The 27,609-nt window shown below is 34.1% G+C and overlaps 1 protein-coding gene across 2 annotated transcripts in view; it reads right to left on the bottom strand.

The window, feature by feature from the left end:
• Positions 1 to 2,558: 2,558 nt before the first annotated feature.
• The window catches only part of C5H12orf4 (chromosome 5 C12orf4 homolog), a 45,866-nt gene continuing 20,815 nt past the window's right edge, over positions 2,559 to 27,609 (bottom strand). Inside the window, exons 9-14 of one of the 2 annotated variants that reach the window (XM_031938992.1) lie at positions 22,716 to 22,844; positions 18,088 to 18,162; positions 14,457 to 14,659; positions 5,188 to 5,245; positions 4,004 to 4,071; positions 2,559 to 3,164 (exon numbers count right to left, since the gene is read on the bottom strand). In XM_031938992.1, the coding sequence (XP_031794852.1) occupies positions 3,072 to 3,164; positions 4,004 to 4,071; positions 5,188 to 5,245; positions 14,457 to 14,659; positions 18,088 to 18,162; positions 22,716 to 22,844 (626 nt within the window). In that variant the 3' untranslated portion in view covers positions 2,559 to 3,071. Of the gene's footprint in view, positions 3,165 to 4,003; positions 4,072 to 5,187; positions 5,246 to 9,740; positions 14,006 to 14,456; positions 14,660 to 18,087; positions 18,163 to 22,715; positions 22,845 to 27,609 lie in introns of those variants that run through there. The other variant, XM_031938993.1, reaches the window with a different exon arrangement.

Genomic DNA, 27,609 nt, shown 5'->3' with positions numbered 1-27,609 from the left:
ACTGGCTGTCACCAGACAGCATTACATCTATGGTCATTCTCTGGAATATTAGTTGTACCTTCCCTTTTACCTAATACCTACTCCTTACTGGGCCTGATATAGGGATGGAAGCACCCTTTGCCTTTCTGTTGCCACTTCTAGATTTTTACTTTAATGTCATCACTCAGCAATTCCTTTTTCTTTGAGGTTCACTCAGGATCTTGGTGGCTTTTTATAAACCCAAGACATTCTCCCTTCTTGCCCAATGAGTGCATTGCATGCTTTGAAATCTGACTTTCCACCCAACTCCCCTCCACAAACTAAAGGGCTTCATTATGCTAGTTCTCTCAAATGCTCTCTTTTCAGTCCCTCAATCTGCCCAACACCTATGGCTCACTCTTTTACTCTACCTCAGCTACACAAAGTAATCCTGCCATCACCCAGAAGTGTCCTAGAATTCTGGAATTCCTTTTCCAGTCATTATCTTTTATAATTTCATCTCTTCCTATGTTTTATTCTCTCTTAAGTATATCTTTTATACTCTCCATGAGCTCCATTCCTTCTATCCCTTTAGATTGTCCCAGAACATTCTTGCTGTCTAGCAACTTTTCTAATCTCAGCCCCTTAGAGATCCAGTTTGACTTCATACTATATTCTTTCCCTTGCTCCTGCATCCCATGAACCTCATATTTTGTCAAACTCCAATCTTGCCTCTTCTTTCTCTATTCTAATTTAGCTATCTTATCAAGTTTCCATAGGTTTAGTTACCATTCTTATACATATGAATTTCAGCCTATATATGCAGCTCTAGTCTCTCTCTAGAAGTTCAATCTCAAATCACTAGCTACATAGTGGACAAAATTCTACCAGATATACTGTACACATGGGAAAACTCAATGTGCCCAAGGAAGAATACCTTTCCTCCCAAGCCCATTCCTCTTCCTAACTTCCTATTACCATTAAAGTCACCACCATCCTCCTAATTACCCAGGTTTACAATTTTAACACCATCCTTGATCCCTCATTCTCACTCATCCTACTCATCCAATCAGTGGCCAAATTTTGTTTTTCTTCATGTTTCTCATACAGCTACCACAATAGTTCAAGCCTTTATCACAATACTCTTATTTGGTTACTGCAATAGACCCAATTGGTCTTCCTGATGGTGAAGAATGAGAAATACATCTTTGGATATGGCTAATATGGGAACTTATTTTGTATGCCTATACACATTTGTTAGAAGGGTTTGTTTTTATTTTTTTTTCCCCCAAAGGGGGAGGCAGGAGAGACAAGGCTAAGTTGGTGATAGGTTTGCCAATTTTTTTTTTTTTTTTCAGGGGTCTTTTTTTTTTTTTTATTTATACATGGGTAACTTTACAGCATTAACAATTGCCAAACCTCTTGTTCCAATTTTTCACCTCTTACCCCCCCCACCCCCTCCCCTAAATTTGCCAATTTTTTTTAAAGGTAGATAGCGCAGAAGATAGAACAACCCTGGAGTCAGGAACAACCCAAGTTCAAATCCTGCCTCAGACATTTAACACTTCCTAGTTGTGTGATCCTGGGCAAGGCACTTAACCCTAATTACCTCATGGCCCAAAATGAATGAAAGAAACTCACTGAAGTATTTTTTTTTTAAATGCACAGAAGAGGAAGGATAGAGGAAATATATTTTTAAGGTTATATGTTTAACTTATTTTATATGTGAAAGGAAAAACAAGCTGTACACAAGATTTAAAATTTCACATATAATCTTTTTTCTAAAATCTATTTTGAATATGAAAATATTCATTTTATTACATGTTTAAATTTTAGAAAAATTTAAAATTGGTCCTCTTGCTTCAAGTTTTTTTCCTATTCCAGTCCACCCTCCACAGAGTCACAAAGGTGCTTTTCTCCAGTCTTGGGCTAACCATGTGGGCTACCACTTTCCCAACAAAATTCCCATAATTCCAGAAGCTCCCTCTCATCTAAAAGATCACATAGAAATTCCTCAGTCTGGCATTTTCAATTCTTCTCAATTTGATCCCCTTCTATTTTTCCATTTCCAGCACACATTTCTTCCCTACAGTCTAGTCATAATAACTTACTTGCTGTTGTTCAAACATGATGCTTTATCCCTCATATATGAGTTTGTAGTGGCCATGCTCCATACACAGAATGCTCTCCCTGCTTGCATCTATGCCTAGGCTTCCTTCAAAATTTAGCTCATAAACTGCAGGCCTGAAAGAGGCCTTTCCTAGTCACCTCAACTCCTATTCCTTTCCCTTTTAAGGTTACCTTGTACCTATTTGATATGTTTTTGGATATATAGATGTGTGTGTGTGTATATATCCTATGTGTGTGTGTGTATATATATGTATATATATACATATATATACACACACACACACACACATAGGATCTCCCCCAAGAAGATGTAACTTCCTTGAGAGAAGGGACTGTCTGACTTAGTTTTAATTTGGATCACTTAGCAGTGTCTACACACTTTAGGTGATTACAAATAAATGTTTGTTGATACAATGAAATAGCAATTATCATTTCCACTAAGAATTTTCACACAGACTCTCTTTGCTGCTTATATTTCAGTTTATTTTCATTTTTACTTGATAAGTATTATATAAAGAACATTTCATTTTCAGTTAAGTTTTGCACATGATTGACATTTAAATTTTTCATTATTTTAAGATTTAATTAATATCTTTCCAAGGTCATGAAATGTTAGATCTCCCCACAACCCTCCTTTAAAAAAAAATGCAGCTAACTTTCTACATGAAGGGTTCATGTGTAACAAGACTTTTCAAGTGATGAAAGCAAAATGTGGAGTACACAAATATTCCACATTTAATAACTGGTCTCATTAAGGTGCTTAAGGGACTGGTCACAGGAGATGATTTTTAAATATCATGTTATGAATTAAAGACCAAACACCATTTCATGTAGCAAATAACTATTTGACAAGCTTAACATATACATCTTACATTATAACATATGACTCATCACTTAAGTAAATACACTTTGAGATAATTCCAACATTCTTCAAGACAAAACATTTAATCATCCATTTTCATAACTTGTTGTCCAAGAAAAGTTTAATGCTTAGATGTCAAAGTGAGTGTGGATGACACTCTGAAGATTTGTGGGAGCATGTTACTCAACTGGTAGAACATTTCTTCAGAAATACTCTGTAAGAGGTAAGGAAAAAGTCTTCACATCTGTTATAAGACCATACCTTTAAGAACTAAACCATTGAATAATTTGAAACTTATCTTTCAATGGTGGCTTAAAAACATGCTGAGATATTTAATTCTTTGAAAATAAATGTTGTGATATTTATTGTCAATAAATATGGTAATGCAAGGTAATTGCTAAAGAGCTATTTAATAAGTAGTATTGGCACTAAAAATATGCCAAAGTCTAGAGAGAAAACTAGAATGGAAAACCATACAAAACAGAAAGACTTACTTAAAGTGATATAGAAAAGACTTTAAATAATAAGCACAACCAGGAAAACAATACACATAATGGCAATGAAGTTTAAAAAAAACAAAACAGAAAATGAACACTATCAATAATAATAAGTAACCCTGTCTAAGAAAAGGTAAAAAAATGCACCTCCTTTCTCCCTTCTTTTCAGAGATGGGAAACTGAGAATGGAATGCTATAAGATAATATAAGATTAGGTGGTATGTTAGTAAATTTTATTGAACTGCTTCTCTTGCCTTTCTATCTTTTAAAATCTTTATTATAAAGGATGACTAGCTGAGTAGGAGAGAAGGAAGGGAGATACTTGGAAATGAAGGTATAAAACTAAATTATATCAATAAAAATTAAGAATTTTTTTTGAAAGAAAAAATTATGCTTAAGTGTGAGACTGATTCTGGGTTCTCTTAAATCATTTTTCTGCATTCAACCTTCTACTACAGGAATAAAAGCTACTAAGAGTATGCCTAAATTATACCTAGAGTGTGCTTTGCCAGAGTAAGGGACTTGGAGTAGGGTCAGTCTGACTCAATTAACGTACCTGTGGTACCAGGAACTGTACAGTCCTAGAAATCCCTCCATCCCAAGAAGCCATTTCCATCATGAAACCTGAAATAAAACCAGTGAAATATTGCTAAACTAAGAACAATGATCTTTCAAATCTACTGCTCAAGTACTGTGGGGGCAGAGGTAAATATTTCAAACTCTCTCTGTGAGGCATCATTTTCCCTCAGTTTTCTGCAGCCATTTGCCTGATAGAGTCCCCAAGTCTCAGACAGAAACAAGCTTTTCCTAGTTCCCCCAGGACCTTGTATCATTTTTGATGTGGCAGCAGTTAAGTAACCATCTGACAATAGATTCCTCTCCTTTATTTTCCCTCAACTCTAGCTGCTAAAGCTTTAAAACACTGTTCCCAAAACTGGATTCCATAGAACCTTGAACAGGACTTGCAGGTGGAAATTTCAATATTTGTGTACATATCAAAACATTAACTAATGTATGTATCAAAAATATTTACTATGTGTTGAAATTTTTCAGTATGAAAACAGGTTTAGTTTTCTTAATTTAGCTCCAAAATTTATTCAATTCTTCATCTCAGAGATATTACATACTCTTAGGTCCCTCAGAGCAGCAGTTATCACTATCAATAACATATTTCAAATATCAAAGTATCATTGGTCAACTTCATTTGGGAAATGCTTTTCTCTAAGATGCTATTAAAGATTTCCTGAGAACTAATTTAATGATCTGTGGGTGGGTTGATGTTAATGTTTAAGAGAGGAGTTACATGATGATGTAGAAAGAGTTTCAGACAAGTAGTCAGAAGAACTGAGTCTAGTCCTAGCCCTACTATTAGTAATCTATGCCTCTCTGAGATGTAATCCCTCCTTTCTAAAAAGGAAATAACATCATTTATCTTGCCAGGTAAATATAAAACTAAGATGATTTATCCTGATCAATATTCATAAGAATGAGAAGCAGAAGTAGACAAGAATGGGGGGGGGGGGGAGGAAATGTATCAGAAGAACTAAAGAAGCAATATTATACATTACAGCTGGCAAAGGGAGAAGGAGGACCTTCCTAAAATGTTTGCCAGCTAGGGCATAAGTACCAGATTGGGGTTGAAGTTTTCAACATTCAATACTCTTTTTGAGCTGGCCTATTTGCCAACAATTTATAAAGACAAATAGTTAGCCATGTGAATTTTCTTTAAGAAACACTAACCTTTTACACATTTAAACACAAGTTCTGCTCTCCTTAAGCACCACGGTATGGTCATTTCCTAAAAACAAAACAAAATAAAAAATAGAAAAGTTTCATCAGTAGTTTTCTACTACTGTAGAAATTTTTCTACTGCTGTTTTATTTTTTACATTATGTTCATTTTCAAGCATAACTTTCTCCTTGCTACCTTACCATTGAACTTTCCTTTAAAACAGATCAACAAAGGAGGGAATAAAAACCCCAATACATTTGACAGTATGTTCAATTTTCACCATGACTTATTAAAAATGAAATCAACACTTGATTAACCCTGGGTATATCATGCCCTTTGTTGACAACTGTGGCCAATTAATCCCACAATGTTTTTCTTCGTCCTCTACCATATCCTATTTCTGTTGTGGTGGTATGAGGTAAGGTAGCATGCAAGAGGCCTTGTCCGTATAGGTCTCAGTTCACCCTTTCAGGTTCCACTCTATCACTGGGTCTCGCTACTTTTTTTGGGTACTAAAGAATCAGATCATCTATAAGGAAGCATGACCAAGGTTTCCTCACTTCTTCACCTGGTACTTATCAAAACCTTAGTGATACTTAAGGGACTTGAGTACTTAAAGTACTACTAGTACTTATACTACTAGGATACATACAGTTAGAGAAAACAAGGAGAATACAGGTGAAAAGGTTAATAATTTAGTTTCCAAAGCCTCTTTTGTTTTAGTCTTATTCTTTATTACTACAGGACACTTAACTTCTCCTTATCTCATTAAAACTTTTTCTCAATCTATCTAGACTTAGAACTACTCTGTGTAGGCTTCAGAAGCCTTTGCTTTCCCAAATCTCAGCATGGGGTTAAGAAGGGACTTCTTTCCTGCTACCTCCAACTCTAGTTGCCTTTAGGCAAGCCTACATCAATCGCATTTCCTAAGAAGATATTTCTTATCCCTGGGTTTTGGAACATCAGTGATCCAGCTCCATTAGAAAGCAGCAGCTCTCATTATCCCTATACGCCCAGATACAAGAGGATTATCTATTCTACTAATTTATAACATTGCTATGGATAATTAAGACTCAACTGTTTAGAATTTCTTAAAAGGCAAGAATTATTTCATGTAAATCCTTTCTCTAGCCCCTTCTTTTAGGTCTACTTAGTGATAAAAAGAATCTCATTGAATTTATTCAAGAGCCTTTTTTGGGATAATTCCTTTAATGGTTTTCCCCCTATCCTTCAGTATTTCCCCCCTTTTCTCAGATATGGTGAAAACCGCATTTCATTTAATTCTCAAATTGATAGTTACTTTGATGCTTTTAAAGATGGGTATTTCTTCCACCTAAAAGGATCCTAGGCCTTTTAGCCTTTTTATAGAGAGTCTAAAATATTTCCAGAATCTACCCAACTTTCTCATGGTTTTCATCTTATACTTTTAGAATTTGAGGATACCAATATACCCCATTAATTTCAAGTTAATAGCTATTTTAATATAACCTCTAACAAATACCTCTGTAGCACGCATACTTTAAGAAGCATTATAAATTTTCCATAAATTTATCCACCTTACACATAATGTAGGAACTCAAAAATTTAATGCAGTTTTAAGCTTAAAAACTTTATTAGTCTAAAACTACACTAAAATTTTTGGGACATACTATATATAGTTAATTACAATAGTATATATAGAGTTCCAGGGCTAATCTGTATTATTTTAGGGAATAATACACAAAGAAACATCTGTGGAGCTTTTAAAGGAGTTACTGTGTTGAAGCTTTACCAGTGTTAAAGAGTTGCCATAATGAGGAAGAAAAAAGTGTCCAGAAACCACAAGGGGCAGTGAACACTTGACCTCCTTGCCAAGCAAAGACTTGTGGTCAAGATGCCAAGAAAAAGATATAAACACATTTGCAAAATCTTAGAAAGGAGGATGGTTTAAGATTGTAGGCTAGATTGATTAATAAAACAGCTGAGAGTGGTAGAGGAAAAATGAGTCGGCAGAAAGTTTCATGTGAGACACAAATAACTCTAGCCATTCCAAAAGTATATATAGCTGAAATTGGAAGGACAACAAACAGACCTATTAATATTTCTATAACAAATTATTTTAATCATCAATGATACTACATTTAGACTAAACTTTACTGCTATTTGAAGAAACAGAATTGCCTCTAAAAGATATCAAGACAGGAAGAGTAGCTGGATCAGATTGAGGACACACAGAAGAAATACATCCAAGCTGGATTTGACAGTATTGAGAGAATCAATTTTGAAGAGGGGAAGATGAATATTCAAGGGTAGGGGAAAAAATAATATAATTATTCTAAAAAAGGTAACTGAACGGTAATTATTAACTAGCAACCCATATTAATTTCTCATCTCTAGAAGTTTCATGAAAAAAATGACACAATGAAGACTCTGAAGACTCTTTGATGAAAATTAAAAAAGAGAATAGGGCAGACTTTATAATTCTTTTTACCATACTATATCTTTAGTCATACAATGGATTGAAAGATATAGAGAATACCAGATCCTGATGTGTTTGTTGAGTATAAGAAAGTATTTGACTTGATATATATATAAAAGAACCAGCAGGAAAAAAAAAAGAACCAGCCTTAAAGAATTCCCTTTATGAAAATGTATGATTATATTTGTTAAACATCATAGAATCATATCATAACAAAATTGAAAGGAACTTTAGAGCTCCTCTAGTTCAACTATAATTTACCAAATAATGAGTATTTGGCCTTTGAAAACCAGTAATGAAAGAGAATGTACTATCTCTAGATATAGCCCACCTAAGGTTTTTTTTCCTAATGTCAAGATTAAATATGCTTTCTTTGCAAATTTCACACATTGTTCTTCTATCCTCTGAACCCAGCAGAAAAAAAGTTTAATCCCCTTTTAGATGACAATCCTTCAATATTTGAAGACATTTATCATGCTCCCTAAGTCTTCTCTTCTTCAGGCTAAGTACTCCCAGTTACTTCAAGCAGTCTCTGGCATGACCTCAAAGTTTTCCATTATTCTTGTTATTTTGATGGCAGCTCTCTAGCTTACCAATGTTTTTGCTGAAGGTGGTGTTCAGAATTGAATGTGATCAACATCTTCACAGTTAAAGGTTCTGATAAAGGCCTCATTTCCTAAATGTATAGAGAACTGACTCTAATTTATAAGAAACCAAGCCATTCTCCAATTGACAAATGGTCAAAGGATATGAATAGACAATTTTCAGACGATGAAATTGAAACTATTACCACTCATATGAAAGAGTGTTCCAAATCACTATTAATCAGAGAAATGCAAATTAAGACAACTCTGAGATACCACTACACACCTGTCAGATTGGCTAGGATGACAGGAAAAAAGAATGATGATTGTTGGAGAGGATGCGGGAAAACTGGGACATCGATGCATTGTTGGTGGAGTTGTAAACGAATCCAACCATTCTGGAGAGCAATCTGGAATTATGCCCAAAAAGTTACCAAACTGTGCATACCCTTTGACCCAGCAGTGCTACTACTGGGCTTATACCCCAAAGAGATACTAAAGAAGGGAAAGGGAACAGTATGTGCCAAAATGTTTGTGGCAGCCCTGTTTGTAGTGGCTACAAACTGGAAAATGAGTGGACGCCCATCAATTGGAGAATGGTTAGGTAAATTATGGTATATGAATGTTATGGAATATTATTGTTCTGTAAGAAATGACCAGCAGGATGAATACAGAGAGGCTTGGAGAGACTTACATGAACTGATGCTAAGTGAAATGAGCAGAACCAAAAGATCATTATATACTTCAACAACGATACTGTATGAAGATGTATTCTGATGGAAGTGGATTTCTTCGACAAAGAGACCTAATTCAGTTTCAATTGATCAATGATGGACAGAAGCAGCTACACCCAAAGAAAAAAAACACTGGGAAATGAATGTAAACTACATTTTTGTTTTTCTTCCCGGGTTATTTTTACATTCTGAATCCAATTCTCCCTGTGCAACAAGAAAACTGTTTGGTTCTGCAAACATATATTGTATCTAGGATATACTATGACATATTCAACATATATAGGACTGCTTGCCATCTAGGGGAGGGGGTAGAGGGTGGGAGGGAAAAATCGGAACAGAAGTGAGTGCAAGGGATAACGTTGTAAAAAAAAAATTACCCTGGCATGGGTTATGTCAATAAAAAGTTATTATAATAAAAAAAAAGAAAAATTAAAAAAAAAAGAATTGAATGTGATCCTCCAAATGAAGTTTGATCAAGACAGATTCTATAGCTCAGAACACTGCACCATTCTCTAAAAGCATTTGAAATCTTTTTATTGATGACATGTAATCAAAAAATTTTAAGAAGAGGACAAAATAATAGTTTAGCAAAAATAATAGCAACTGTCTCTAAAGAACAAATAATATAATACCATCAAAACAATTAAAAGTGGGTGGGAATTACATTTCCCTTCCCTTGGATTAAATTAGGTTATTACAATTAACAATAATCAGTTCCTGGTTTCCCCCCTTTCTACTTACATTATTTAGTATAATGTTTTCCTGTTCCTCTTCCTTATCCATTCATCGGGTAATATAAATCTTCCTGTATTTCTCCAAGTTCTTTATTGTTGTTGTTATGTGACTTGTATCCTGACTCTTCATGGCCCTGTGGCCCATAACATCCTAATCCATGAGGTTTTTTTGGGCAAACATACTGGAGTGGTTTGCAATTTCCTTGTTTCCAGTGGATCACCATTTGTCACAAATCTTTACTATGACTTGTCTGTTTGGGGTAATCTTCACTGACCTATGCTAGCCCCTCTGCCATGACTAGACAGTGATCTAGGAGAGGTGTTGTATCTTATGACATTAATATTTCATTAAGTTTATGCACTACAATTTGTTTAGCCATTCTTCAATTGATGAGCAGCTACTTTGTTTCCAGTTGTTTGCTACCACAAAAAGTACTCCTATAAACATTTTAGTTTTATATAAAACTTTTCTTAATGTACCTCTAATTAAACAGATTAAGATTGTAATAATTTTTTTGATGCCATAGCATACTATTGACTTATATAAAGCCTATAGTACACAAAACTCCTAGAACTTAATTCTCATTTTAAAAAATCATTTTGATATATTTCTCTAAAAGTTAAATTTTTTTGAAATATTTGTCTATTACCTTCATTTCTAAATATATGTCCCCTCACTCCTCAACTAACTCATTTCCTGAAACAAGAAATAAAAAGAAGAAAGACAATCGGTCAAGCTAACTAATCCATGAGCCAAGTTTGCCAGCTCTTTCCTGGCTTGATGTTTTTTCCCTAAGAGGCAAGAAAAGTTCATTGAAGTACACATTATTCATTGCACTCTGACTGCATGGGAGCTGTGGATCTTTTCCAAAGCTTTTTGAGAATTGCTCGACAATCAATTGCTTTGACTGAGAGCTGAAGCTAAGGAAGGATGGGTTTGTTCCGAGTGTGGCCCTCCTTTTGGGATGGGGATGGGAGCCCCAATCTTTTGTCTCACCAGGTGAAGACCTTTCTTGGACTTTCTGGGAGAGGAAAAGACCGCCTTGAGGGAGATGCAAGAGCCCATCAAACTATCACTGCTGCTATAAGCTACTCCTCGGGAGGCCAGAAAAGTCTAGTGGCCTGATCTGATAACTCCATTAAAAAAGCGAATGAGGTTAGTTTAAAGTGACATGGTGATTCAAGCTGCTCACTGATTTCTTTTTAAGTGCTCAATTTTTAAGCTCTTAATCCCCTTTTAGAACTGTTACCAAGGGCAAATGTCAGACTCATTGATTGATTCAGTCTGTGGAATCCACATTCTTTTCCTTTTGGAAAATCAGGATGTTTGCCTATTTCAAGTCTCCTGGAGCTTTCCAGATCAGACTTTATTTAGAATAGCGCCAAAGGGAAGAGAGTTTGGGGGCCATCTAGTCTGACTTTTTCATTTTTGAGATGGAATCCAAGTCCAGAGGGGACAATGTCATGGCCACAGTCACAGAGCAAGAAAGACAGAATTTGAACCCAATCTTCTGACTTTATCTCCAGAGTCCTTTCTACTCTATGATGGCTATATCTTTCATTATTTGATTTCCTTATATGCTCTGGACTTGAATTTCTTTTTAAACATGTTTGTCCTACAAATGTACTTGGGAAAGAAAACACACAAGATGGACTGGGGAAATGTCCCCTTGGAAAGAGCTGGAGGATGAGGCATTGTCAGCATGCCATGGGTGCCGGGTGCGCAGTCTGCAGCCTTCAAGCATGCTGACTTCAGGTTTAAACCTTACCAGTGATCTTAATTATATAGGACAAATGCTCAAGGGGCACTATTTAGACTCCTTTCTGTCACCTAGATTGGCTCTTCTAATTAATGTTGGATCTTCATGGGGAAAAAAAGGTTTCAGTTTACAAGTGATTTTAGTGTTTCACGGCATACTGCATAAATTGGACCTTCCAATGATTCTTTTAGCTGATCACTCAGAATATGGATGGTCTGGAGAATTTCTGTTGCCATCTTACATTCCTCAAGCACTTTTGCTAATTTATTGAAACACTGTTTCCATTCAATCTCACTACCACATTGTGGGGGGCTGGTCACAAAGATTCTCTTGCTTCACACAGATGGTTTTCAGATCTAGCCTTGAATTCTCTCCTGACTATTAGACCAGCATTTCCAAGTTATCTATTGGACAACTTGAAATAGATAATTCACTCTTTAAAAGTGAACTGTTTATCTTTCCTCCCTCTTCCTAACTTCTTTCTTAGTGTTGAGGGTACCACAAATTTCCTAATCACCCAGACTCAAAATCTAAGTGTCAGCTTCCAATCTGTTTCCAAGTGCTATAGATTACATTTCCAGCACTTCGCTACATTTCTTTATTAAGCAGGTACTTAATAAATGTTTGTTGCTTGAGTGGACACTGGAGTGATAAAATTACTCAACCATTTACTGATAAACCAAAGAGGGAAAGTAGGGTATAGTAATAGCATCTCAGCAGTCTTGACTCCTGGTTCCAACTCCTATTTCCTAAAAATTTAAAGCTGATACCAATGATTATATGTAACAGAATTCTCAGATCAAAGAGCCAAAATCGATAGCTCATTTTTCCTCTTGGGGACAAATGTTTGATTTGATTAAATAAATATATATTTTCTTTCCTTTTCATTTTTTTTTCTTTGTACTGCTTTTTTATTTTTGATACATTCAATTTCATCCAATATTTTACCCCAACACACAGTGCATGGCAATTCACAGCTGCTTATGTTATATAGGACAGAATTTAGTCCCAGACCCAGGTCTGGATCCACAGCAATAATGGATCTATATTCAATATTCACCCTTATTTTTAATGTGGAAAAAATATGAAATTGCTATTCCTGGTAGACAAAAATTATTATGACATGAAGGAGAAAATCTGGGTATTTGTCATCTCTATATGGCATTACGACAAATTATAAAGCGATTTAGGAGCTTTCCATAGGAAGCTAACTACAATTACCTTTATAGCCATTTGACTGATTTTTTAGGTTTGCAGAATAAACTTCATGACCTGGATGGGAGGTTTAAATGCAACTGGAGAATCAAGGCTCAATATACTTATGTGAATTAAATTGAATGCTTTGGAAACCAGTTTAATGTTCTGCAGCTGGCTGTCCTAATTTAAAACATGCAACTTTTGTAACCCATTGTGGGAGAGGGAATGCTAACAGTATCAGATGTCTGGAAGTTAATCTGAACTGAGTGACTTTTGGAAACATTGTTTTTGAGGTTGTTTTCCACCTACATATAACCATTTTTATAAACTGGGTTAACCAGGACCACAGCTGCAGAAATGTTTGTATGTTTCCTTGTGACCATCATTCATCATAAACTTTCTTTGTTACTTTATTCTCCAAATACTCTTATAGATGGATGAGTGGCTGTAACTCAAAAATGGCAACAAGTTCATTGAGAATTGAGTAATTGAGGATTTTATTGCTGGAAGTGAGATTTCATAAAGGAATTACTGTGGAAAAAAATGGGGGAAAGGGAGAAGAGAACTATGAAAAACAAATCTGTAACCTGATCTAAACTGATATCTTTGCTTTGTATGGGATAGGTATAAAAGTGATGAAAAGGAAAGGTTAATGGAATCTGGTTAAAAGATCAAAGAACTAGGTGGTACAAGTCACTTAAAAATATATATTGAACAGTACTAATAATCCTTTACATTTATATAATAATAATGCTTATGTAGAACCTAAATAAATGATCTCATCTGAATCACACAGTAAATTTGGGAAATAGGGTCCTATTAGTTTTAGTTTATAGACAGGAAACTGAGACTAAAAGGTTAAATAACTGCTCAGTCATAGCTCCGGTAAATGCCCAAGGCTGGATTTAAATGAGGGTCTTTCTGACTCTTAAGTCCAATTACTAGCAGTGCACTATCCCTAATGCAGCTGCAATCTGTTTCAAATTATATCCCATGTAAAAACTACATAATACCTATTCTTAAACAGGTCAAGCTTTATAAATTTTTTTTAAAAGGTTGCTCTCTCTTTTCACACTATTGTAAAATGTAACACACACAAAATTTTCATATTTATTAATAAACACATTTTCTTCTCCCAATTTCCAACCTATTAGATGTAGGACTTCCTTCTTTCCCTTTTTTCCTTCCCTCTCTCCCTCACTTCCACCTAAAACTAAGGGGAAGAGACAGCATGAAGTAGTTAGAGAACTGGTCTCCAAATCCAGAATCTTCAGAAACTGAAAAGAATAAAGAATGCTGGAACCCATGATAGATCCAGGATAGGTAATGGACCAAGCTGCCATCCTGGAGAAGACAGGACCTGCAATAGTAATTCTGTATATAGTGTGCTTTTAGTTTAAGATCTGTGATTTCATCAGTATGGGGGATCATGTTAGTATAGAAACTCCTATTGTCAACAATGCCCATTAGCAGCTGCCCCAATATTTATAGTCTTAGAGACTGGACTGAGGCATTAAGCTTAAGTTACTTGCCAGGCTAGAGTTACAGATCTCCCACCACCAATTTGTGTGTGTGTGCTGAGATAATATAAGTTAATTTAAATAAGAAGTGAAATAATTCAGAAAGTAAGTCTGCTACTACTAAAAACAAAGAAAAGGGGGGGGGGGAAAGAAATCATCTAATCTATTTCAAAGTTAAAAATAAATCATTCTAAATTATTCAAATTTTGAATTTTGTGTCACAGTCCAACACTGTCAATAATGCAGCTTGTTATATATGTGTACAGTCATGATAATTTTTTACCAGCTTACCTCTGACATATCATGTACTAGCAAGAGAGGAATGCTAATTGTTGTGATGTCATGAGTGCAGCAAACTTTTAAAATATTTCGGAGGCCCATTATGGCAGGATCACGAGCTGTGATGTTACCAGATCTCACATTATCATCCACACAGAGATGGAAAGCCACATGGATTTCAGAGAGATTGGAGTGTCGGGTAATATAAAATTCTCCTGCAAACAAGAGACATCATTATATATTTCAAATGAACACATCACTCCCAATTATATCCAATGTAATGGACTAATAGATATAACCAGTAAGTTATGAATGTTATAGTTGAATCAATATTATTAAATCATGTGTGGTGTAGGTTTCTATGGGAAGTCAAAATGCTATGAACTCTTGGCAGCATCACTAATTGGATTTATTCCCCAGAGATAAAAGAAAAGAAGAAAAAGATCAAAAGTAAAAATATGTTTATAGTGGCAAAGAACTGGAAACTCAAGGATTGTCTATCAAGTGTGGAATGGCTGAACAAATTTCGGCATAAGAATATCCTGGAATATTTTTCTATTATAAGTAACAACAAAAAGGACAGTTTTAGAGAAACTTGGGAAGACTTGTATGAAGTATCACATAGTGAATAGAACTAGGAAAACACTTTATTCTTCATCATACAACATAATATAAACAAATACAGAAAACTTAAGAACTTTGATCAACTCAGTAATCAATCATAATTCTACAAGATTGATGATGAAGTATGCTAAATATTTGCTAACAAAGGTGATGAATGGATTCAAAATGCAGAAACAGATAAAAAGACTTTTGAATATGAATTTTTTTCACTTAACTATGCATATTTATTAAAAGGCTTTTTGATTTTCTTTTCTTGGGGGAGGACAGGAGAGAAAAAAAATTTTGTTAATTGAAAAACAAAAAACCAGAACTGCTCCCTAATTCCTGCATCACTTCCATGGCTCACACTGTCTAGGTGGGTGAAGAAAAAGTTGGCAAGAGGGGCAAATGAGTGAGAATAATAATCAATTTCATATGATACATGGACTCATTACTGTATCTGATTTAATTAGTAAAAAAGGAATAAAATGTTCATTTTCCAAATGTGCACTAACTTTTTTCCAGGTCCCTAGGGTTCTGTTTAGCAAATCTACATTTCTAACACACTAAGAGATATACAACAATCTTTAGCCCTAAGTATCCTTAATGGACATAAGAACTATTCAAAGGTATCACTGTTGACCTGAGACAAAGGTGAAATAGAAAGAAGAAAAGAAGCTATGAAGAAAACCAAAAAGGAACAGAAGGAAATAAGGTGAAGGAAAAGAGAAGATATCAACAAAGAAGATAGCATGGTGAGGAATTCTAATATGACATTTATAATTTGGGCTCATTCAGTTCATTTCGACATTGGAGTAGCAGAGTTAAATAACACTTCTTTTCAAATCAGAAGGCTTAAGTACAAGTCATAGGTCTAATACTTAGTACTTGTATGGTCCATGGCAAATCATTTAACCTCTCTCTGCCCTGGTTTACTGATCTGCAAAATAGAAATTATAATTTGTTGTGTTACCTAATCAAGGACTGTTCCAAGAAAAACATGCTGTAAACATTAATCATCACTCTGACAATGTTACTCATGACACAGATGGCCCATCACAGGTCTAGTGGAATGACTGAAACAATGTAGTTTCTCAACAGACTTCATTCTACCTTCATTAATGCATTCTAAGACTATTATATTCTTTGCTAACTTACATCTGCAGGTCAAACAACAACCAAAGTCCACCTGAAAGGCAAAATAACTTAAAAGATTCCAGAATCAATTGTGGGTAATGCTTGTTCCAGTACTGCTTCTGACATGGGTGATATAAGAAACTTCTCTATTAGTCTCATTTTCCTTCTCAATAAAATAGGAACAACTTACCTGTCAATATTAAATTAAACATTCATTGGGTTCCTACTACATGCAAAGTACCATTTAAGTAATATAGGGGAACACATAGAAATATAAGATATTGATAGTTTTCATCAATAAGTTCTTTTCAAATATGAATCTTGTAATATGAAAGCACAGTTCCCTTGGGACTGATTTACTATGAGCTAAGATATCACTTAATAGTTTATAATATTCTTTTCCATAATATGGACCTACAATAATATCCTGGTTCAAAAGCAGTAACAGCCACTTAACTAGGTTTTGCCCCAAAAGACCAAGGAGTTCAAGGAAGGAAACTGATACAACAAAAGAGTAAAGTTAAAAACAACAAAAAAATCTCAGACGTCAGTGCCTCCGGAACAGATAACAAGACTGGCACAATTTAAGAAAGCCACAAAATATGGATGCTTTTAATTATGGAGCTGATGGAAAGGAATATGATGAACCTTGTCTCAATGAAGGTATTTTTAGATGGAGTGAAAGATAGCTTCCTGTTCCATAAGGTGGAGGAAACAGCATGAGATGATGTAATGTTGCTTCTAACATTATCCACCAAGGTACCAGATCTGAAGGTGGAAGGAAATTTGAAGCCTGACAACCACAAGTTAACCAGCTGGACTGTCAAGAAGAGCACATTAAAATGTAATATGATTGACATGCAGAAAAATCTACTTTTAAGAGGTGACTGTAATGAAACTAATTAATCAGGAAAAGAATGGACAAGCCTTCAGGAGATGGTCCTATTATAAACTCTAGCACTATCACAGAGAATCTTGGCTTTAGTTTCATTTGTTAATAAATAAGGGAGTGGGGAAAGGGTCAAACTAGATCAGATTTTAAATCTAGTAATTCACATTAAATTTTTACTAGCTTATAAAATTTATTACTAAAAGGTCCTGCCTTATTAAAATCTATTAGCTTTTAGAAACTGTCTCTCCCCCCTACCTTTCCCACCCAGGCACCTTGTTTTCCTGCCCCCACCTCTTTTTTTTTCTCTAATTCTTGAGGGTACAAAGGGTAGAATAGTCTACAGTAAAGAATTTAGGCATTTTGCCTGTTCTATTTTGGATTGGATGGTCTCTAGTTTCTTTTTCTAAAATTCTATTACTACCGTATTGGCCTTGTGATATTTGAGTTCACAATTCAATAAAAATTTTTCCTATCACAAAATGCTTAATAAGGCCTTGCCGGTAAAATTTTATAAATAAGAAAATTGTAGCACACTCTTGCTGAGATCAAGTGAGTTAAGCCAGGATGAGAAATAGGAGACTCTAAATTTCCAGTTGGTTAAAAGGATGAATAAACATCCAAGAACACTACAGGAAATGAAAGAAGGGGAAGTAAGATAATCTGTTGGGAAATGAAAATAAAACAGATTCTAAATCAGATGACTCATGTTCTAGAAGTTCAATTCTCCTGTCTGTATCAGAAAGAGTAAATATTTCTTGGCTCATCTTTCTGAGAAACTAAAAAAACAATGAATAAAAAGGAAATCTTAAGTTGAAAATAATACCTATATAACTAAATGACAGAACTTTCTCCTTTGGAATCAAGAAAATAACTGAGGCAGAATATTTTTCTGTGAAGTTATTACTTAAACCAAGATATTTTGACTGATAAACAGTCCCTAAATTATAGTATAAAAAAGCTATATTTCAAATCTATTATTTCAGTGCAATTGAATGTAATAATAGTACTCACCAGGTAAAATATTTGAATAGTTTCGTTCAATATTCTTAGTCTTATCATCATTTCCTCCATTCCGGTTTCCTGAATCTGTATATAGAATGGGAAAATATCCTCACTACTACAATCAATATCTCATATTTATACAGTCTTTTTTTTTTTTTTAAAAGAGTCTAAGACATCATGTATATGTGTGGATTGTGTGGATATGTGTTAAAGTTATATAACATGAGATCTGTGTAGCCCAGTTATCTATTTCAGAAGAAGAAACAGACTCCAGAAGTGGCGAAACTTGCTCAAGATCACAGGAAGTGTGTGATGTAGTGTAAAGCTGACCAGGAATCAGAAGGTCTGGTTTTGAATTCTAGTTCTGACACCCCTCTGGGCCTCAGTCTCCTTTGTAAATGAAAGAGGGTAAACTTAAGGAGTCCTAAGGCCCTTGCCAGCTTTAAATCTATCATCCTATTCCCTTGTAAAATGCAGCTTCTTAATTTTTCCATTACTTTCCAATCTCCTGTGTCCATTTTTTAATCCTGTCATTCTGCCTTCTCAAATACCAACAAAATACATTTAACTCCTGCATCTCAATCTTCTTCTCCCCTGACCTCTCCCGAATACCTCATCTTCTCACACACTTTCTCTTCCATTGGTTTCTGGGGACTTCACTCTTCTGTTTCTTCTCCCTATTCCTTTATATTTATTCCTTCTTTATTTGAGCCCAATGCAACTTCCACTAAGCATAGATACCCCCAACACTGTCTGTAATTTTCTTCTCTTTTCTTTATACACTCTCAGAGATCTTGTTCAAAGTTCAAATGTTATCTTCATAAAAATGATTCTTAAATCTATTTATGAAGAAAAACAAACAGCATATACATTGGACATGGGAATTTTTTTGGTATCTGATCTGCGATTTCCCTGGAGTAAGGAATTCTCGAGTAGGAAACTTCCTTTACTATACCAAAGTGGATCTGTCCTTAGACAAATCTCCAGAAGTTAAGAGACTTGCCCGGCATCCCAGCTAGTAGAGGAGAAGCAAGATTCCTTGACCTCTCCTTATGGCCTTTTTAAAAGTAATGTGCATAGTCTTTATTTCTTTCACAGTAATGGTATGGTTACATGCAATTCTTTTCTTTTTTTCATTTGGTTTTGTTTAATCTATGATTGTTTTTGAAAGGAATTAGGACATTTAGGTTGAGAGAAGGACATGGGTTATCCTTGTTTTTCATCTTTAAAATCAGGAAGTTGGATCAGATACCTCTGAGAGCCCTTCTAGCACTAGATCCATGATCCTATGATTTTTGTCTATCATATATTTGAAAATTTGCATTTGGGAAGTAAAAATAAAACTGATTACTTATCTCTCTATTGGCTCCTTTGGGGTTACCTGTAAAGATGTTTAGGTCTCCCCATTCTTAAAAGAAAAAATTCTTCATTTGAACCTATGATTCTGTTAAGTTACTGTCCTCTTTATCTTCTCATTCATAGCCTAGGGAACAAAATCATATGCTTGTTGTCTATTCTTATCTCTTCTTTTACTCATTTTGCAACATCTTGTAATGTAGGTTCTAACCTCATCATTCCCTTTAAACTACTGATGATCTCTTAATTACCAAATCCAATGGCTCTTTCTCAGTTCTCAACTTTGACCTCTGAAGTATTTGATGTTGCCGAGTATTCCTTCTTTGAGATAATGTTTCTTCTTTGTACTTTCATGGAAATGATCTCTCCTAATTCTTCTACTGCTTATTCCTCCTCAGTTTCCCTTGCTAAATCATTATCTATACCGTGTGTTCTTTATATATTCTATGGATCTCTCTTGGGATCTTTTCTCTCAACACCCTTTTTTCTCAGTGAAATCAGTAGATAAAACAATCATTTCTATGCAGATAATTTCCAGATATATCTGTCCAGTCCTACTTTTTCTCCTGAAAATTTTGTATTAATATTTGTCTACCAGTTATTTCCTACTGCCTATCCTATAGGAATCTAAAATTTAAATGTCCAAAAATAATTCATATCTCTTCCAAACTCAGCCCTCTTCCTAATTTTTTTATTTCTTTTGAAAACACAACCACCAGGCCATCTGAAATACAGCTTCCAAAGTGCTATTCTGAAAACATAAGTCTATCTATGTCAAATCTATCCATGAGAGTATTTTTAAAAGACTCTTCTGTAACAACATGTGGGGTTCCTTTAGGAAAGTGGACTTTTATAACCCTACTTGTTTTACTGACTCACTCAAACCACAAAAGTAGTTGCTTGAACAAGAACAAAATAACATCATGATGTACATGCACTGCCTGTGGTTTGCAAACTTCCTGTCATTTGCGGCACATATGCAGTCTTGTCAACACAGTCAAAATTCTCTCAAACTCTTCCACACCTGTAGAGGCCCTAGTATTCATGTCCTTATCATTTCTACAATGTGTCTAAATAAAATAAGAGGATGTATGGAGAAGAGGGAAGCCTGTATTAGGGAATGTTAGTCAGATTTGTGGTAAATAAATTCTCTTTCATTTTCTTCATGTGGTTGGCTCTGTCCTGAAACATGTTTCACAGAATGCCCACAGCAAGCCCCAAGACTACTTAACTAGTTTACCTTTTTAGCCTCTTGGTAAATGAGAAAAAATTCAATTGTAATAAATACTCAATTATATGTGAAGATCCAAGTCAGAGATAGATTGTTAACTAGAAGAATAAAAGGGAGCTTCCTAGAAGAGGTGCCATTTGATATGTATTATGGTAGGAATTCAGCAATCAAGTCAGAAAACTTGGATTTCAACCCTGATTTTGCTACTTGTCATTTGTGGCAAGTTACTTAAATTATAAGGTTTTCATAGGATTTGGAGCTCATTTAGCCCAACTGACTCATTTTACAGATAAAGGATAGAGAGTGAGAGAAATTAGCTATATTAACTAGGTGAACACGAATATCACTGCTCTGATTTATATTAGAAATGCAAAGGAAGTCCAGCCATGAAGTAAAAAAGTAGAAAAATTTATTTTTCCTTGTGATTCTTTAAAAAAACTATAATCATAAAGAGGAATCTTTTACGCTTGGAAGATGATTCAGTGGATTAAGTTTTATAATTTACCAAGCATTCTGCTTATCTACCAAGTAATTTTATAAACAGTAATAAATTACTGGGATTACATACAGACTAGAGTAATTACTGCAATTCTATGCCTAAAGCATATAATACTATAATAGTGCATAATATGTAAAAAGAAAGGCAAGTGTACATGAGACATGTGACATTCATGTATCAAAAGTGTTTAAAAACAACATTTACACTTACATTTTATGGCCAAAACGGGGTTTGTGTCTACCTTGGTATGAATTTATGTCTCTTTTTAATTTATGAAGATGTAAAAAAAATTAGGAGACTTGAAAGAAGTAATTTCAAATAAACAAAACAGAATGAAAAGAACAATATATACAATTATTTTACCCATATAAGTCAATATAACTTTAAATGGCAACAAAAAATAGTTTAAAAACACTGGAGAAAACTCATATTAATTTAGAAAACACTCATTTTTTTTCTTTTAACAAATAAAAAAGCAAATTGAGAGTAAAATTGCATGTACTGCCTATCAGTTATAATAACTCTTTGATACTGTTTTACTTTACTATATTTATTGTTGTGGATGATTGCAGTGTATACAGACTCTGCATGATGTATGGAAAACAAACTATATTAATTCTTAAAGATTTTTTTAAATTAAGGGCTTTTTTTTTTTATCCAAATAAGAACAGAGTAAAGGGTTCTGAAATTTGATCAGAGTAGACTTATGTTTTTACCAATATTTTATTATTATAGAAGGAGAAAGAAGGAAAAATTCATTCATTCAATGAAGAGCATCTATATTATATCATCATATATATATATATATATATATATATGAAGAGCATATATATTATTTATAAAGTGTTTAGAAAATAAATTGCAAAGACACTTGTCTTGAGTGTAAAGAGTAAAATAACAACAAAAAAATTTAATAGGGCATAGAATCTCAAGGAAATAATGAATAATCAGCATGAGCAAGAACTTACTGCTTTGTGCCACAGGATTCTATTAAACATTAAGTAGAGGGGAAAAAAGGAGTGGAAATAATGTTACTTTAATGCTTTTTAAAAGTGTGAAAGCGACAAAATGATTTTTTTTTCTAAAATTAGAGCTTTTATTCTACTTGTGGATCTGAAATAGCACACATAATACAAATAAGCAAAATCTTACAGCAAAATTATACATATTTTATAATTAAAGAAACTGAATCAATGAAGCAACAACCTTTGTTTAATGTCCATTTTGTTCAATTCTATAGTAGTTATAAAACAAAATTTAAAAACTTGGGACCAAAAGAAAAAATTAGCATACATATATCAGAAAATTTAAGGAGTCTCATCATTATTAATCATCATTCAAAGCATGGTGACCTAAGTACTATTATTGAAGTGGATTAAAAATAAAGTATATTTTGAAAGAAATATTAAGAAAATTTCTGAATTAGAATTTACCAAGTAAGATATAGTTAGATAGTGTTTATGTAATGTTACTAAAAATCAATAAGAATAAATGAAATTTAAATTTTTTTGGTGAACCTTAAAAAAAAAAAAAGTTTTTTGTTTTACTGACCATTTGGTTCTTTCAATTTACTCCTGCGTTGAGTTCGAGCATAAAGTACTACCTGTTGGACAATTTCCAACTGCTCTTCAATCCGAGGGAAATGAAAGTCAGTGCATTCTTGACAAACTGTGGCAAAATCTAAGAGACACAAAAACTTACACATAAATTTAAAATTCAAGTTCTTGAATCTTGGGCTTTTACTTATAGACCACTCTAGTATGCATGGCAACACACACACACACACACACACACACACACACACACACACACACACATAAAAGATTTATAATCCATCTCTCATATTTTTATCTTCAATTAATATATGAAATTAAGTACTTCAAAAATCTGAGATTTTGTCTTCTGGCCAAGAGGGCTGCCTTAATGGAGATACAGTACAATTCTCATATATTTATTCCAATAAAAACTTGAGATAGCATTAGTCCAAATAATGATCAGGAAATCCAATGAGAAATTATAGCAACTTTTTCTACTATAGAACCTCAAAAGCCAACAAGAAGTCTAATAGGACTTCCAATGAGGAGGAGGAAAGGGGACCAACAGCAAAGCTAGCACCAGAACTTTCTTATAAATTTATTCATCAGACAATTCTCAGATGAAGAAATTGAAACTATTTCTAGCCATATGAAAAGATGCTCCAAGTCATTATTTATCAGAGAAATGCAAATTGAGACAACTCTGAGATACCACTACATACCTGTCAGACTGGCTAGAATGACAGGGAAAGATAATGCGGAATGTTGGAGGGGATGTGGGAAAACAAGGACACTGATACATTGTTGGTGGAATTGTGAATACATCCAACCATTCTGGAGAGCGATTTGGAACTATGCTCAAAAAGTTATCAAACTGTACATACCCTTTGATCCAGCAGTGTTAATACTTATATCCCAAAGAGATCATAGGAAGGGAAAGGGATCTGTATGTGCACAAATGTTTGTGGCAGCCCTCTTTGTAGTGGCCAGAAACTGGAAACTGAGTGGATGCCCATCAATTGGAGAATGGCTGAATAAATTGTGGTATATGAATATTATGGAATATTATTGTTTGGTAAGAAATGACCAACAGGATGATTTCAGAAAGGCCTGGAGACACTTACACGAACTAATGCTGAGTGAAACGAGCAAGGCCAGGAGATCATTATATACTTCAACAACAATACTATATGATGACCAATTCTGATGGATGTGGCCATCCTCAGCAATGAGATGAATCAAATCAGTTCCAATGGAGCAGTAATGAATTGAACTAGCTATGCCCAGCGAAAGAATTATGGGAGATGATTAAAAACCATTACATTGAATTTCTAATCCCTGTATTTTTGCCCACCTGCATTTTGGATTTCCTTCACAGGCTAATTGTACAATATTTCAGAGTCCGATTCTTTTTGTACAGCAAAATATTGGTTTGGTCATGTATACTTATTGTGTATCTAATTTATATTTTAATATATTTAACATCTACTGGTCATCCTGCCATCTTGGGGAGAGGGTGGGGAGAAGGAGGGGAAAAATTGGAACAAGAGGTTTGGCAATTGTCAATGCTGTAAGGTTACCCATACATATAACCTGTAAATAAAAGGCTATTAAAATTTTTAAAAAAATTATTCATTTCTCTTTGGTCTCTTCTACTTTTCAAGGAATGCAAACAAAAGAAAACAAAACCAGTTCACACATATGCAAGACCCGGAAATTTGTACTGTAAGTTAGAGGAGACCTTGAAATACAATATTACACAAGGCAAAAGATATAAGCTTACAATTAAGAATAACTTAGGTAAAATGAAGTTCAATCCTAAGGAAAAAGGGGACCTTAATGGAGAGTACTAATACACACAAGGAACTGGGCAAATAGGTTTTTAAAAAAATATAAGGAAATATTATCTCATTTGATTTTAACAGTTCTTATAAAGTGCTATTATTATTATTCCCATTTTCAGTTGAAGAAATTGAGGCAGTTTAAGTTACTTGCCCAGGGCCATACAGGTAGGCTAAATTTGGACTTAAATCTTTCTTATTCTGGATCAACTGTTCTGTTCACTGTTGTCTCTGTGGAATAGGGGACTTTTGAGCATTTCTATTCAAAAGACCAGAACCGAGCAATGCAAACATAAGATTCAAAAGAAACCTAGAAAGATAAATTTGAGCAATCTGAAGGGTCATTATAATGATATAGTGCTGAGATTCTAATAGTAGGGGAAGACACAAGTGTCCCTTCAAAACCTTAATGTCTTTAAAAGCTTCTGAGAGAATCAAATAAGAAAAATAGAACATTGGGTGTAGATTAGTTCAGTTGCAGGAGTTTTAAGAGACAAAAGAGAAGGAAAAGGAAAAGGAATACAATGGCATAGAAAGGAGGGAAAAAGGAATATAACTTATTATTTACAATTGAGATGCTTGAGAAAAGGAGCATATAAACTTGGAGGAAGGATAGAGAGGATAAGTGGCAAATGAACTTCACTCTTATTTGAAAAAGATAATGGAGAGTTGAACATATACATAACAGAATGAAATAGAAATATAACAAACTTAGTGGGATAACAAGCAAGGAGAAGGGTGTAGTTAAGAGGAAAGATAATACCAGGAAGGAAGTATTTACAAAAAGATGATGGAAAAGGGACTCAAATAAACATATGAGAATATATCCCCAGCCTAATACTTTATGGAAGAGAGAGATCCATAAGTGCTACACATTCACATGTTTTTGAACTCTTTCAATATACTGATGGTATATTGTGGTAACTTTCCTCCTTTAAAAAAATATCTTTTTAATTTGTTATATGGGATAGCTCTCTGAGAGTTTAGAAAGGGCAGGGAACATGGGATACCATGCTGATATAAGCAGCAGAAAACATCAGTAAAAACTTATTTACAGAAAAGAAAAAGATAGGATGACTGTTAGAATAGAAATTAATTTGTTTTCAAATGCTAAAAAGAAGAAAAACGATGGATTTTGATGACTATAAGCAAAATAACTTCCTTGTCTAGAAGTAGGAATTAATTGGAGGGGAGAAAAGAGAAAAGAACTGGAACTTCCTATCATTTGGGGGAAAGACTGAATTTAATGGATTATTATTTGTAAGAAATGATGAAATAGATAATTTTAGAGAATCCTGGAAAGTATGAACTGACAGAAAGTGATGTCAAAACCAGGAAAACAATTTACATAAGGATAAGAAGATTATAAGGAAACATAATTCTGAAAGACCTAAGAACTCAGATCAATGCAATGATCAATCATGTCTCTGGAAGATCTATGGGGGAGGATGCTACATATTCCTCCTGCCAGAGAAGTGGTAGACTCAAGGTGCATAAAGAGACAAACATTTCAAGGCATGGCCACTGTAAGGATTCATTTCAATTGAATATACCTAATTTGTTAAAAGGGCTTAAATTGGGGGTGGGGAGGAAAAGGGGAGTTACTCAAAAAAGCTTGAAATATATATTTTTTCAATGCATAGAAAAAAAGAGAAGGAAGTTAAGAAGCACAGACAAGCAAAGCAGTTTTTAAAGTAACACAGGAAATGCATTATATACTTTAAAAAAAGCGACTGGTATGAAATAAGAGATACATGGCTTCATATACAATTCCCTTTTTGTGATTTATTGCATTTTTGAAAATGTTTTATGGAGAATTTAATCTTATAATTTAAAAAAATTGTTAAAAAAAAAAAAAAAAACTATGATTTTATCCATAGGGATGGTTCCTTCTACCTTTGCAGATGATTTAATATGATGTATCTGAAAAAGTCATATATATGGCCAACACTTTGTCTAAGTTTTATCTTGGACAGTGATTAAACTACTTGGGCCTCACATCAATCAACAAGCACTTATTAAGTGCCTACAATTTTGTTAGGCATTGGACTAAGCACTAGAACTTCAAAGGCAAATGTGAAGCTTCCTGTCCTCAAAGACCTTATATTTTAAGGAGAGAGCTATCATATACACATATAATACATACGGAATGAACATTCAAGGAGCAGATATTTAAGGTTAAAGAGGATCAAAAGAAAAAAGCTGTATGTGATTCTAAATATTCAAAAACTTGTTACCTTTTAAATGATTATAATACAGTTCAAAAAGTAGGAGAGAGTACATTAAAGTTCTTAATAATGGGATATAAATTCCAGTAGGTTTCCCAGCTCTTTAACAAAGTTACACTCTCAGATATGTTTAGTTTAACTCACTAAAAATGAACTTCTACTCTAGGTGTAGTACATAGTTTTTTGGAGATGAAATCAAGAACATGTACCTTCTGGGCAGCTAGGTAGTATAGTAGATAGAATGCTGGGATCTGGGATCAGGAAGATTTAGCTTCCTGAATTCAAATTTAGTCTCAGACATTTACCAGCTGCATGACACTGAAGTCACTTCATCTTGTTTGCCTCAGTTTCCTCAGCTGTCAAATGAGCTGAAGAAAGAAATGGCAATCTATTTCAAAATCTTTGCCAAGAAAACCCCAAATGAGGTCCCAAAGAATTGAATATAACTGAAACAAAACAAGAAGAACAATAAATGAGTTTGAATCCTACTTCCAGATACTTGGTAAATCACTTAAATGATAAAACCTATTATTTTATTTAAAATCATATTTATTGATGCTTTTTGTTTTCACATTTCAATCATTTGACCTTCTTCCCTTCTCCCAGCAGGGAAATGAAGCCTCCCTCATTAAAAAAAAAAAATCTATATATCTATATATCTATATATATCTATATCTATATCTATATATATATTGACCTGATCGTGTATGGCAATGGATGTAATCTACTGCCAAATATTTCCTCACTCTCTGCTTAGTGAAGGAATGAATGTTTCATTGTTTATTCTCCAGGACCAAGACTGGTTACTAAAGTTACTCGAGTATAGCTCTCTATTAGTGTT

Source organism: Sarcophilus harrisii, chromosome 5 (assembly GCF_902635505.1).
Source record: "Sarcophilus harrisii chromosome 5, mSarHar1.11, whole genome shotgun sequence".
NCBI classification, from domain to species: domain Eukaryota; kingdom Metazoa; phylum Chordata; class Mammalia; order Dasyuromorphia; family Dasyuridae; genus Sarcophilus; species Sarcophilus harrisii.
The sequence above is the reverse complement of the archived record's forward strand: the minus strand, read 5'-3'. Positions and strand labels throughout refer to the sequence as shown.